Source organism: Silene latifolia, chromosome Y (genome assembly GCF_048544455.1).
Source record: "Silene latifolia isolate original U9 population chromosome Y, ASM4854445v1, whole genome shotgun sequence".
In the NCBI taxonomy this organism is placed as follows: domain Eukaryota; kingdom Viridiplantae; phylum Streptophyta; class Magnoliopsida; order Caryophyllales; family Caryophyllaceae; genus Silene; species Silene latifolia.
The window spans coordinates 163700192-163712976 of NC_133538.1; the positions used below are offsets into that span (position 1 = coordinate 163700192).

The 12785-nt window shown below is 40.1% G+C and overlaps 1 protein-coding gene and 1 long non-coding RNA gene across 2 annotated transcripts; one reads left to right on the forward strand and one right to left on the reverse strand.

The window, feature by feature from the left end:
- Positions 1 to 6874: 6874 nt before the first annotated feature.
- On the forward strand, positions 6875 to 7765 carry LOC141634495 (uncharacterized). Its single transcript, XR_012539223.1, has 2 exons — positions 6875 to 7139; positions 7208 to 7765. It is a non-coding gene; the product is annotated as an uncharacterized LOC141634495 (long non-coding RNA).
- Positions 7766 to 9632: 1867 nt separating this feature from the next.
- LOC141626703 (replication protein A 70 kDa DNA-binding subunit B-like) lies at positions 9633 to 10673 on the reverse strand. Its single transcript, XM_074440379.1, has 5 exons — positions 10394 to 10673; positions 10201 to 10303; positions 9981 to 10108; positions 9813 to 9890; positions 9633 to 9720 (listed from the first exon to the last, which is right to left on the reverse strand). Exons 1-4 carry the CDS (start codon positions 10671 to 10673, stop codon positions 9820 to 9822), a joined length of 582 nt encoding a protein of 193 aa, XP_074296480.1. The 3' UTR covers positions 9633 to 9720; positions 9813 to 9819.
- Positions 10674 to 12785: the final 2112 nt, after the last annotated feature.

Genomic DNA, 12785 nt, shown 5'->3' on the forward strand with positions numbered 1-12785 from the left:
AAAGTGCACGAAGCTGACCATTTTTGCCAGAAGCGGTAGAAAGGGAATAGCTATATCAGTAGGTGCCGTATGGCCCACCTCCACCTGTCGGAATCACCCATCATATATTCCATAAGTGTGAAGAAAACCCAAAAAGTTCCACATGTGAGGGTTGTCCCACATTGATAAAAGAGGAGAAGAATTACCACTATATAAGGCAAAGGGCTACTCCCTCTATTGCCAATTGGTTTTAGAGTGGAACCCTCTTGAGCCTACGTTGTGGTCTCTTTCTCCTCCGTTTGGGTGCGGGCCAGGCCCGTTGTTAAATTTAACAATAAGTCAGAGGCAGAAATTCCAGATTGAATAGCAAGATGTGTGTTTCAAAGTTTATGTTTGCACTGGAATTTGTGAGTCATGCTAAATTGTAATGGATTAAAGTTCTGATTGGTAAACTTATAATTGAAGCTAACTATGCAAGTAAGTAAGTTGATAGAGTAGTACAAGTCAAACAAGGTTATTGTTGTGGCTAATCTATTTAAGCTTCTTACATTGATTTATATAGGAAAATATATGTACAGGTAAAATGAAAGTGATTGAATGGATTCTTGTGCTGTTTTTTGCTTAGTAAGAAATTGCGCTAACTGTTCGAGCTATTTAATGCAGCGACCAAAGGCCAGAATGAAGAGATAAACATTTGGAAACAGGTAATTAGCCTTCTATGTGTGTGTCCATGTTCTTATTTTTTTTTCTAAAGTAGTAGAGCATAGAGTAATTATCTGGAATACAGGTGATATGGTGATGCAGCTAACAATTGAACTCGAAGTCGATATGTTGCTGTTTTTGGTGCTGAGCATTCATTGTTCAATTAGTCAGGCCTGATCAAGTTTCCAATTTTTTAATGCTTTTTATTTATTGTTCAATGGTTAAGATTAAGGAAGTATACAATGCAAATAAGTAGAGAAAAGCATACCTGAGTGTTTGTGCTGGAGCCTTGCTGTTTTCCATCAACAATTTTAAAATGCAGATCGTACTTCTCAGTTTGCCTGCTCATTCAAGAGATTTAGCTCATTTTTCAGGTCATTTAGAGCATCCGGAACAATGGGGCTCCCCATATTTTCTCTTTCCTTTTCTTATTGGTCCACCTAATTTTCCACTAACTTTTTCATTTACCCTTCCCATTCCATAACTACATCTATGCAACAATGGGGTTCCCCATTTCAACTCCACTTTACCACTTTACTTTTTCACGTTTGTCAACGCGTGTTTTACGTGGTAAATATCGTTAGCTACGTATTTGCAAAAATTATAAAAGTTCGATATTTTTAATGTCTTTAAAACGAATCAAACAAGATCTCACATGAATATATTTGGCCCACTTTTTAATAGAACTTGGCCCACTTTTTCATATGGGAACCTCCCCTACAAATGGTGGAGCCTCTAATTAAGGGGAAGTGTGTGCAATAATGAGGTTCCTCATTTGAGGAGAGAGAGTACATATGGGGAGGCACCTCCCAACCTTTGCGGATGCTCTTAATGCACTGACTTTGGGCTACAATGAAGAGTAAATCAGTTTAGAGCAGTAAGAGCATCCGCAAAGGTGGGGAGATGCCTCCCCATATGTCCTCTCTCTCCTCATATGGGGCTCCTCATTGTTGCACAAAGCTCCCCAACATTTGAGGTTCCACTGTTTTTAGAGGAGCTCCCCAAAAAAAAAGTAAGGCAATTTGTGTTACTTTTGGGGAGGTTTTCAAATTTTTGTGTGTGAATTGGGGAACCCCATTGTTGCATAAATGGGGAGGGTAAATGAAAAAGTTAGTGGAAAATGAGGTGGACGAATAAGAAAAGGAAAGAGAAGATATAGGGAGCCTCACGTTTGCGGATGCTCTAAATTAGACTTCTATGTGTGTGCCCATGTTCAATTGTTATCTCAACAAGCAATCCCATATTAAAAAGCAATAGCCTGCATACCCATACTGGTGACGTCATGTAAAAGATGACATCATTTGCACTGTTTCTTTTTTTTTGGTAAAACCCACTCTATATTGTTTTGGGTGTTTCTGTACAAAAACATTATTGGATATATAGTATATGTGTTGCTATATATACTGGCTATTGATTTATGATATGCTTTACTTATACACATAACTATCAATCCTCCTAAACCTGGAATTGTCATCATTAAGATCTGTTAAAGATATTAATTCAAGAGACAAAACAAACGTGAATCAGTCTTCCTAAACTATAGTAATCTGTTAAGCTTTAGTCAATGTTTAAGTCTTAGCAACTCCTTGAATATAGTCGCTGTTACCTTATTTTAGGAATATAGTTTTGTTTATGCTTAACCCTAAATTGTATTATATATATGCACTCTTGTATACAGTAATTTATCATCAATAACAATTACTCTTCCTGTATCATACTTTATATGGTATCGAGTCTAGATCCTCACGATCAATCAAAAACCCGTGTTTTCATCCTCGAGTTAGCACTTCCGTCTCACGAAACCCAACCATGGCAAACAATCAGCAACTTCAAATTGTGAACAACGCCGAACCAACCCGACCTCTTACCCTTGTCACCTTCACCAATTGCATCCAACTTAAGGACACCATCACCTTCCGTCAATGGAGGTTTCAAGTCCGTGCTATTATGAACGGCCTTGAACTCTTCTCCTATCTCGATGGAACTGTTGTTGTCCCACCCAAAACGATTACAGTAGCACCCGCCACCGAATCCACTATCACAGCCAACCCCGCCTACTCAACTTGGTATAGGCAAGATCAACTCATCTTAGGCGCCCTAACCGGTACCCTATCTCCCCCGATTGCGGCACTTATTGTTAATGACACCACTGCCAACGCAGCTTGGACCACCCTTACCCGCACCTTTGCCAACTCTTCCCGTGGCCACCGTCTCCAAATTAAGGATCGCCTAGACAACATTTCTCACACTGATGATATGAGCATCACCGAGTACATGACCGCTATCAAAGCATGTACCGATGATTTGGCTCAACTAGAACACCCTATGGATGCCGATGATGTTACCAACAAAATACTCAACGGCCTAAACTATGATAAGTATCGCTTTGTTATTGAGGCGGTTCGTGCTCGAGATACATCTATTTCTTTTGAGTCACTTCATGAGAAATTAATCCAGCACGAGCTCCGTCTCAAAAACGCTCCTGCCTCAAGCACCCAAGCCTTTAATCCCTCCGCCCATGCTGCTACCTATCGCCCTAACAACAACACTCGCCACTCCTACAATACCCGAACCAGTAACAACTATCAGCCCCGTCAAACTTACCCGCCCAAACAGTCCTACCCCGACACTCCCCAAACTGGAAACCCCAAACCTTACAAGGGTCGCTGCCATTACTGTGATGAAGTAGGACATGTCGTCTCAAACTGTCGTGACTTCTTAGCCAAATACCCGAATGTTGTCTTCCCAACCCGTCAACGTAGAGGCCCTCCTCCCCAAGCCCATACGGCTACTCACCCCTCCAATCAGCCACCCTCCTCTTGGACAGTCGACAGTGGTGCCTCGCACCACATCACCGATGATTTAAATACCCTATCTCTTCATCAAACTTATGACGGTGCTGACGACTTGGTGATTGGTGATGGCTCCGCACTTAATATTACTCACTCCGGTTCTTTTACTATCCCTTCCTCTTCCTTTTCTCTTAAATTTACAAATGTTTTGGTTGTTCCGAAAATATCTCGCAATTTATTATCCGTCTCACAATTTTGTACTGACAATAACGCATATGCAATTTTCTCACCTACCTCCTTTTGTATTAAGGCACACCCGACGGGAGCGGTCCTTCTTCAAGGGCCCCTTATTGACGGTTCCTACGTTTGGCATCCGACACCACCTCAAGCCCATCTAGCCGTAGCTCCAGGACAAGCATCGTGGCACCATAGACTTGGCCACCCATCGAATAAGACTCTTCAAGTCATTAGTTCTAAATTTAATTTCCGCATTTCCCATTCCGAGCAATGTGTTGCGTGTAACATCAATAAGAGTCACAAAGTCCCCTTTGGACAAACTACATTATTTTCTCAAGCACCATTAGACCTTATTTTTTCCGATGTCTGGAGTTCTCCCGTTTTGTCTAATGAATCGTTTAAGTATTATGTTATTTTTGTTGATCATTATACCCATTATATTTGGTTATATCCGCTAAAACGAAAATCCGACACAGAAACTACCTTCCTTAAATTCCGTTCTATTGTTGAGAATTATTTTAATAAACCAATAAAACAATTTTATTCCGATAACGGCGGGGAATTTAGGAAGTTAACGTCCCATCTTAATCTCACTGGCATCAATCATTTAACAAGTCCACCCCACACACCGGAGCACAACGGATTCGCTGAACGTAGGCACCGCCATATCGTCGAAACGGGTATGTCTCTCCTCACTCATGCTAAATTACCTACTTGCTTTTGGCCTCACGCCTTTACTACAGCAGCTTATTTAATAAATCGACTTCCTACTCCCTCACTTCATAACTCTTCCCCTTTCACAAAACTGTTTAATCAAACTCCCAATATTTCAAAATTACATAGCTTTGGTTGTTTATGCTTTCCTTGGCTACGACCGTATACCGACCACAAACTTCAACCTCGTTCAATTCAATGTATTTTTGTTGGCTACTCGACTACCCAAAGTGCTTATCTATGCCTTGACCCTCTCACCAATCGCGTCTACACGTCCCGTCATGTTCGTTTTGTTGATGATCAATTTCCGTATGTCGATATTGTCAAAAATACAAGCCGTTCTCCTACCCTTACCTCTACTGACTGGTGTAACTTTGTTATTCCTATTCCCTCCCTTCCTGTCGACCCCCCTCACCCAGCCACCTCTGCCGCGACAGACCACCCTACCCCTGTTTCAAACCCCGTATCAACTCCTATGTCTTCCCCCACCTCCTCGTCCCCTGCCCCTAACACGAACCCCACCCCTGCCACGCCTTCCTCTGCCCCATCTCCCCCGCCACCACCACCACCACCACCACCACCACAACCCAGGGCCATTACACGACTTGTCAACAATATCCGAAAACCCAATCCTAAATATGCCCAGTTATCCACCCTTTCTCCTCAATTTGTAACCCCAAATACTGTTAAACAGGCGCTAATCGATTCGCTTTGGCGCGCTGCGATGCAGAATGAGTTTGACGCCCTATCTCGCAATGAAACTTGGTCCCTTGTCCCACCTAATTCGGCCCCTAATGTAATCGGTTGCAAATGGGTTTTTCGCCTCAAGTATAACCCCGATGGTAGTCTTAAGCAACACAAAGCTAGATTAGTTGCTAAAGGCTTTCATCAACGACCCGGTTTAGATTATACCGAAACTTTTAGCCCCGTCATTAAACCAACCACCATTCGACTCATACTCTCCCTTGCTGTTTTACATGGTTGGTCACTTCGTCAGATTGATGTCAACAATGCCTTCTTACAAGGCACGCTAACCGAAGCTGTCTACATGGAACAACCATCAGGTTTTATTAATCCCGACTTTCCAACTCATATATGTAAATTACGTAAAGCCATTTATGGACTTAAACAAGCACCTCGTGCTTGGTTTACCGAGCTTACAAATTATTTCCTATCCTACGGTTTTCGCAGCTCCTTATCAGACCCGTCATTATTTATTTATGATAAATCTAACATCCGTCTCTATGCCCTTGTTTATGTTGATGATATAGTTGTTACAGGTTCTCAAACGAATGAAGTTAACAAGTTTATTGCCGCTATTTCGTCTCGTTTTTCCCTAAAAGATCTCGGCCATTTGTCCTATTTTCTTGGAATGGAGGTCACTCCGACGTCAAGAGGCCTTCATCTTAATCAAGCCAAGTACGTCACCGATATTCTTACACGGTATGACATGCTGGATTGCAGCTCTTCTACTACCCCGATGCTTTCGTTTCCTCTGCTACAACGAGAGGACACCAAGCCAATTCACGACGAGTCCAAGTACCGTGCTATCGTTGGCAGTTTACAATATTTGTCCCTAACACGGCCTGACATTGCTTATCCGGTTAATAAATTGGCTCAGTTCTTGACTCATCCGACATCCACTCATTGGACTGCCCTCAAACGGTTACTTCGCTTTCTCAAAGGTACTATTCACCATGGTATACATTTACTCAAGGATACACCGTTTAATCTTCATGCCTTTTGCGATGCGGATTTGGGAGGTGATCACAATGATTATGTCTCAACATCTGGTTATGTGGTCTTTATTGGTCAAAATCCTATATCTTGGTCTTCCAAAAAGCAAAAGGCTATATCACGGTCTTCCACTGAAGCGGAATACAGAGCTATTGCTAACACTACTACGGAACTTTTATGGCTGAAATCATTATTCAGTGAGCTTGGCATAACACTACCATCGGTCCCTGTTATATTCTGTGACAATTTAGGTGCTAAAAATTATTCCGCCAACCCGATTTTTCACTCCCGTATGAAGCATCTCGCATTGGATTTTCACTTTGTAAGGGAGCAAGTTCAACGTCGTTCAATTCGGGTTCAATATATTAATGGTGATGATCAAATCGCTGATACTCTTACCAAACCATTATCAAGGGCTCGGTTCTTATTACTATCTTCCAAGATTGGTCTTACTCTCCGACCGTCCATCTTGAGGGAGCATGTTAAAGATATTAATTCAAGAGACAACAAACGTGAATCAGTCTTCCTAAACTATAGTAATCTGTTAAGCTTTAGTCAATGTTTAAGTCTTAGCAACTCCTTGAATATAGTCGCTGTTACCTTATTTTAGGAATATAGTTTTGTTTATGCTTAACCCTAAATTGTATTATATATATGCACTCTTGTATACAGTAATTTATCATCAATAACAATTACTCTTCCTGTATCATACTTTATAAGATCATTATGGCTAACAATGCTCTCATAATGAAGCGTGTCCAAAGCAAGATTGAGTTGATAGTTGATGAGTCACCAAAACTTTTGAAGCGACTAAGTCTAATGAGTCACCAAAACTTTTGAAGCGACTAAGTCTAATTATGTGCACAGATGCTATTTGGAACATTCTGTATGGTAGCTTATGGGGTTTGTGGCATTTATTCCGCGGAGATACATCTCAGATCCCTCCACCACCAGTGCTGACTGAATCAGTCCCCGATGGTAAGTATATTCGTGTAACTTTTTCGTCATCACATAGCGTATGCCTAATGGCTTCTCACATGATTCAGGTGTTGTGCATCAGAGGATGGAATTATTGAAGAAACTCGAGGGGGAGGTGATACTATTTTTTGAGGAAATTCAACATGTTCTTCAATGGAAATTAGTTGTTGATTTGTGCTATGGAGGTGGTTGGTACATTATACCTCGGGACGGCGAAACAGAACAGTTGCGTATAATTGAAATTTATTGTGACCATGTTGAGTCTCTACATGAAGAGAGACTCCTTGAAGAAAGGCGTCGTGAGTTAGAGGGATCGTCTTCATCTGAGGACAGTTGCAACCGCGAGTTCTGAAACTTTAAGTAAGGCGAGAACAGTCTAGTCCCTTGCCTTATGCCAGTAAATTTAACGGTTTTAGTATTTCCCAAGATCTGTTTTGTGTGTAATGTTCCATCCATATCCCGGTTTGTCGTGTAAACCGGAGATTAGAAGTTTAAGGGGCTTTCTGCTCTTAGCTATTGTAGTGTATGAGGTGTCTCTTTTGTTTGGCTACTGTGTAACTCTAGTTAACAAACCTGTATTATACTCCCTCCATTCAACTCCACTTTGCAGGTTTATCTTTTGCACACTATTCACAAGCGGAAATTCAACTTTAATTTACTCTCGATACATAAGTTAAAATATATTCATGTAGGATCTTATTTGATTCGTCTTTAAGAGTACATTAAAAATATCTAACTTTTATAATTTTTGCAAATACATAACTAAAGATATTTACCGCGTAAAAGTCGCGTTGACAAATGTGATAAAGTAAACATGTAAAGTGGAATTGAATGGAGGGAGTAATAAATAATGTGGTTGTCAATCTGTAAGATGCTTGTCGTACCTTTTGCGTGGTGTTCACGCCTAGACCTGGCTGGAGTTGAAACAAGGCAGCTAGCAGCATACTGTGTTTTCACAGCTCTCCATCAGGCTACTTGGTTTTAACCATCTAATAAAAGAGTGTGCATTTTGTAGTACCTGTAGATATAACAAATTGATGCGCATGTTTAAAACAGAAATCTGATTTTTTCATACATCTAATTATTGAAAAGCTGTTTGGCGCAACACGCCTACAAAAGTCTGGCATCTTATGCCCTCTAGCTGCTTTTAAAGGCCCTCTTAGTGTGGTGGTTTGACTCATGAAGGAGTACTTACTATTGAAGCTTAGTTCTTTATACAAAATTAGACAATTTTCACCGACGTTTCCTTGGGTTTGGCAACTATAGTAGATGTATGCAAAAGATGTAAGCCTGTTGTTGAGGCTTACGCAGATTGAGTGCCTACTTCGGCTTTGGAGTCTGGGCTGGCCAGTGGTTTGTTCTCAACCTTTTTGGCTGCCATGGTGGGTACAACGACATCTTTACCATTTAATTTCCCCATTAACTGAACTTCATCAATTGTAGTAGCATCTTCCACCTGTGCTGCAATCTGTTGTAACACATTTTTTTGGGAAATACTGGTTCCGTTGATTGATTCAATACTTGTCGGCATTATCTGGGCAGATGTGCTGTTTTGGTTAAGAGTTGTGTGATTGGGTTTGGCTGGTGAATCTCCACTACTATCTTCTTCAATGACAACCTGCTTCAGCACCCACTCGAGAATGTTGCTCATGGATAAGCTTGTTTTAGGGCCAACTTCAACTAAGTATTTTGTTGTGCGCATAAGTTCTTGTGCTACTTCAAAGGCCTGTACATCGTCCTGCAGAATGTATGCCAATTTTCCCGTTAAATTGTTTTTGCATGGGACTTTTTAAATTTATTTCTATAACTATAACCAAAATTTAATGGTGTTCGGTGACTCACCGAATGTTTAATCCTGAATATATCTTGGGTTGTTAGGCGGAATAGCTTTTCAGAGTGGTTTGTGAATGCTGTAATGGGTAAGGTGCCTATACCATCACTTATGTCACATGTGAATGTAGCCCTGTTTGTTGGCAGCACAATATAGTAGCAATTAGGCGGTGGCATTGAATTTAGTAGTATTTCACAGGTATGGTAAGAGTTTATAGAAAACCTTGGGGGTAGAGATGCAATCATCTTTGTTGCAGAGTGAGCATTTGTAGGTTGTCTCAACTGGCATTTCTGAACGCCTACCCCACTTTGAACAACCTAAGTATGCATTAAGATTTGCGAATTCTGCTGCAGGAATGTGCACCCGTAGCCAGTAGCGTTCGTCCTAAAGAGTGTGCTGTGCCTGTTTTCGTTCAAGATGAAATTTAATTAGGCGAGAGTAAGCACGTTAGTTTGCGGCTCTGTAGAAGTCTAAATTGTCTACGCTGGGTATATATTCTCAGCACTCTGCTTCACGCTTTGAATAGTTCAAAGTTTGGTTACGAACTTTTTAAGTATTTAATTGTTGTTTACCTAATGGTATTTGTTACCCTTTCTCCAGGTTATAGGGTTCTAAAGCCTGATTCATATTGAACTTACCCTATTTGCATGCAAAGCCGCAATTGTGATTACAACCTTCTGATGAGCAAGGAGCTTGGCTTGTACAACCCTTGACCTCATTTCAACTAAGGCCGGGGTGTTGCCAGCAGACCTACACAGCAGACCTACACATGAGCAATGTATGGGTTAATAACTTGAGACACCAAGACCCCCGTTTTCCTGATATTGGGAAACAAACATTACCATTTCTCTAGAGCAGCCACTCGCTCCCCGTTGGTGAGAGAATTACCTCTGTTGACATGGTTGTAGTCATTGAGAAACCTATTAGCAAAGTTAATACATGCTACTTTATTAGTCATTGGGTACACTGTTTGACAGGAAAGTCTTTAGATCTAGGAGCAGGAGAAATACCTTTGTGGGTTGATACTTTCAAAGCAGTGAAGCCAACAGGTTCTAAACTTTGTGCCTTAACCAATAAAGCTTCGGAGGCCAGGTTTGCCAGATCATCCCATGTTGAAACAGTCAGTGGTTGTTGTGAGCTGATTTTTAAGGGAACAAATGTGATTAGAGAGATTTAATTGTCCATTGGCGGCACACCCAATGATTATATGAGCTTTTAAATTGTTATTACCTATGATCCATGAGCACTACTTCAGCAACGTTGATTGTACGGGCCTGTCCAATAAGGGCCTGGCTTGGCTTTTCCTCCACAAACAGCACAATTCCCATCACATCTGTTCATGTTGCTTTCAATTTAGAACGCGATAATATTAACAGTGCCAAATTTTAAATGACTATTGTATCCTACTATTTCAATGACCTACCAAATTTTTCAGAAGGGTCGCTACTTCGAGGAAGCTGGCCAATAGCCAAGTAATTTGGAAGCACGGGTCCTGTTTCAGTATCCATTGGTTGAATGATAGTATTTTTGCCAAAACCCATCTGGTAACTGAGTTCAGCTGGGTTTTTCCTCCACCTATCTTCCATTGGCTTTATTGTTCCATTTGTAATTTCATAGGTGCCGTTGTAGACAATAGCATCTTTAAAGTTCCGAAGTTGGTCACCAAATAATGCGCCACGCATCCTATTGCCCTGCGTAGACATTTGGAAATGTTAGGAGTTTTCTGAACAAATTTGAACTCATTCATGGGTTGGAACAAACTACTGGGAATTTGTTTTTTGACTTTCAGCTAATGTTGTTTCTTTATTGTTTGTTTTTTGCTCTACACCACTGATACCTTAACAAAATACGGTTTATTTGTAACTGAGGTTACAAGTGCATATGGGGTGGCATATTTCCTCGTTAACATGTTTTGTCGCTACCTAAGTGTATTTGCGTGCCTTATGTAGTGATAGTTAACTAACGTAAATATTTGAGAAACTAACATGCCTTTTCGTCCACGAGCAGGAGACCTTGATAGGGGACCTTTCTGACCTGGCCTACCTGTGGCCTATCTTTTTCAATTACTTTCACCTTCACTTTATAGTTCTTGCTTGTAGTAGTGAGTTCATTAAGAAATACTTTCTCAGCTTTCATTGCCCTGCAAAACCGTGGAGTTATTGATGCTATCATATTCATGAGCACGTATATATTGCTAAGATTTCAGCAATCATTTTAACAGCACCTTATAACAGTTAATTTCAGTCTATACATTAAAAAAACAGCTGAAGCAACAATTAAGAAGCACCTGTAAACATTTCCCTGGCTTTAATTTTGAAAGCTTCCACAAACAAATGGAAAATTAAAAAAATGAATTGTCTATTGAAAGTTTATATTCGACTAAGTGTTTGTTCATGTGCAGCCATTTTTTTTTACCACTCTCAAAGGAAGTATATGAGTAATTATCTAGATTTATTAACCCTGCAGATAATCTGCAGGTTAACTTTAGTATGATGCAGGGACATGCTGAACCGTGCCTACATAAGTTCCCCCGCTACTTAGTTTTGTGAATATTTGTTTAGGTACAGTAGTTTAACCAACATTCGCAATTTAAGAGCTAAAAGCTCCTGGTTTCGTGTACTACTCATACAACGCAATACAAGGTAGTGCATTTTGTCAGAGAACTTACTGGCAAGAGTATTAGCCGTGTTAGCCTATTTCAGGGTGAACAAAATATCCATAATCAATTAATTTTGTATGCACTTTAAAAGAAAGCAAACAAAATACAACAGCTGTTTGTAATTGCAGTAGTGAATAAATGGTCAGTGAACAGCAATTCCAGATTTTAAGAACGATATTTTAGCTGACATGCTCAGATGAGCAGGTAGTTTAGTTGAGTTCTATGGGTATTGGATATCATGGCCAAAATCATTGATTCATCACGAGTGCCAATATAATTATACCACAAAATACGAGCAACAACTCGAGATTTGTGAAACTATCGAGTATTAAACTAATAACTAATTCATCATTATTGATAATATACTTGTACTAACAAACAAAGAAACTAACCAGCATACTTATGAAAGTAAAACCACTTAAAAGAGTAGTGATTTTTTAACTATTATTTATACAGTTATACCATGCAACAACAACAATAACAGCAAGATTGCGCAAGAAAGCAACGTGAAAAGGATAGTCAGTTAATCCCAACTGATAATTTAATTTAACACTAAAGAAGTGAGAAACAGAAGAAGAAAGAAGTAAAGTGTTTTTGTATATATATGTATTGTTTCCCTACAACTGCTGCTTATATACATGATGGACTGATCCATCGCCTAGAAAAGCTATCACTTCCTATTCCCTAATCACTTCCTATTCTATCCGTTTTATTCATTCAACATTAACACTCCTTAATTAGCATATTTACTATTATTTACTATACACATTATTTCATACTCCCCCTCAAGTTGGACTGCTGGGAAAACTGAGTCCTAACTTGCGCTGTAGATGATTGTATGCCTTGCTCCCGAGTGCCTTAGTAAATAAATCTGCTACTTGCTCCTTACTACGAACATGCTTCATTTTTATTGTGTTGTTGATAACGTGTTGTCTAATGAAATGACAATCGATCTCTATGTGCTTTGTTCTGTCATGAAACACGGGATTCTTCGCAATGTGAATTGCCGCTTGATTGTCGCAGTGTAATTTCATCAGCTTCACATGAAAAATACCCAATGAGGCTAAGAACGATTTTAGCCAAATTAGCTCACTTGTTGCACTTGCCATTGCACGATATTCCGCCTCTGCCGTCGACTTTGAAACCGTTGCTTGTC

Coding starts and splice junctions, on each gene's coding strand:
- LOC141626703 (XM_074440379.1), bottom strand. CDS start 10,673: ATGTCTACGCAGGGCAATAGGATGCGTGGCGCATTATTTGGTGACCAA. Junction 10,304..10,393: donor CGACCCTTCTGAAAAATTTG/GTAGGTCATTGA, acceptor CAACATGAACAG/ATGTGATGGGAATTGTGCTG. Junction 9,891..9,980: donor GAAAGTATCAACCCACAAAG/GTATTTCTCCTG, acceptor CTTTGCTAATAG/GTTTCTCAATGACTACAACC.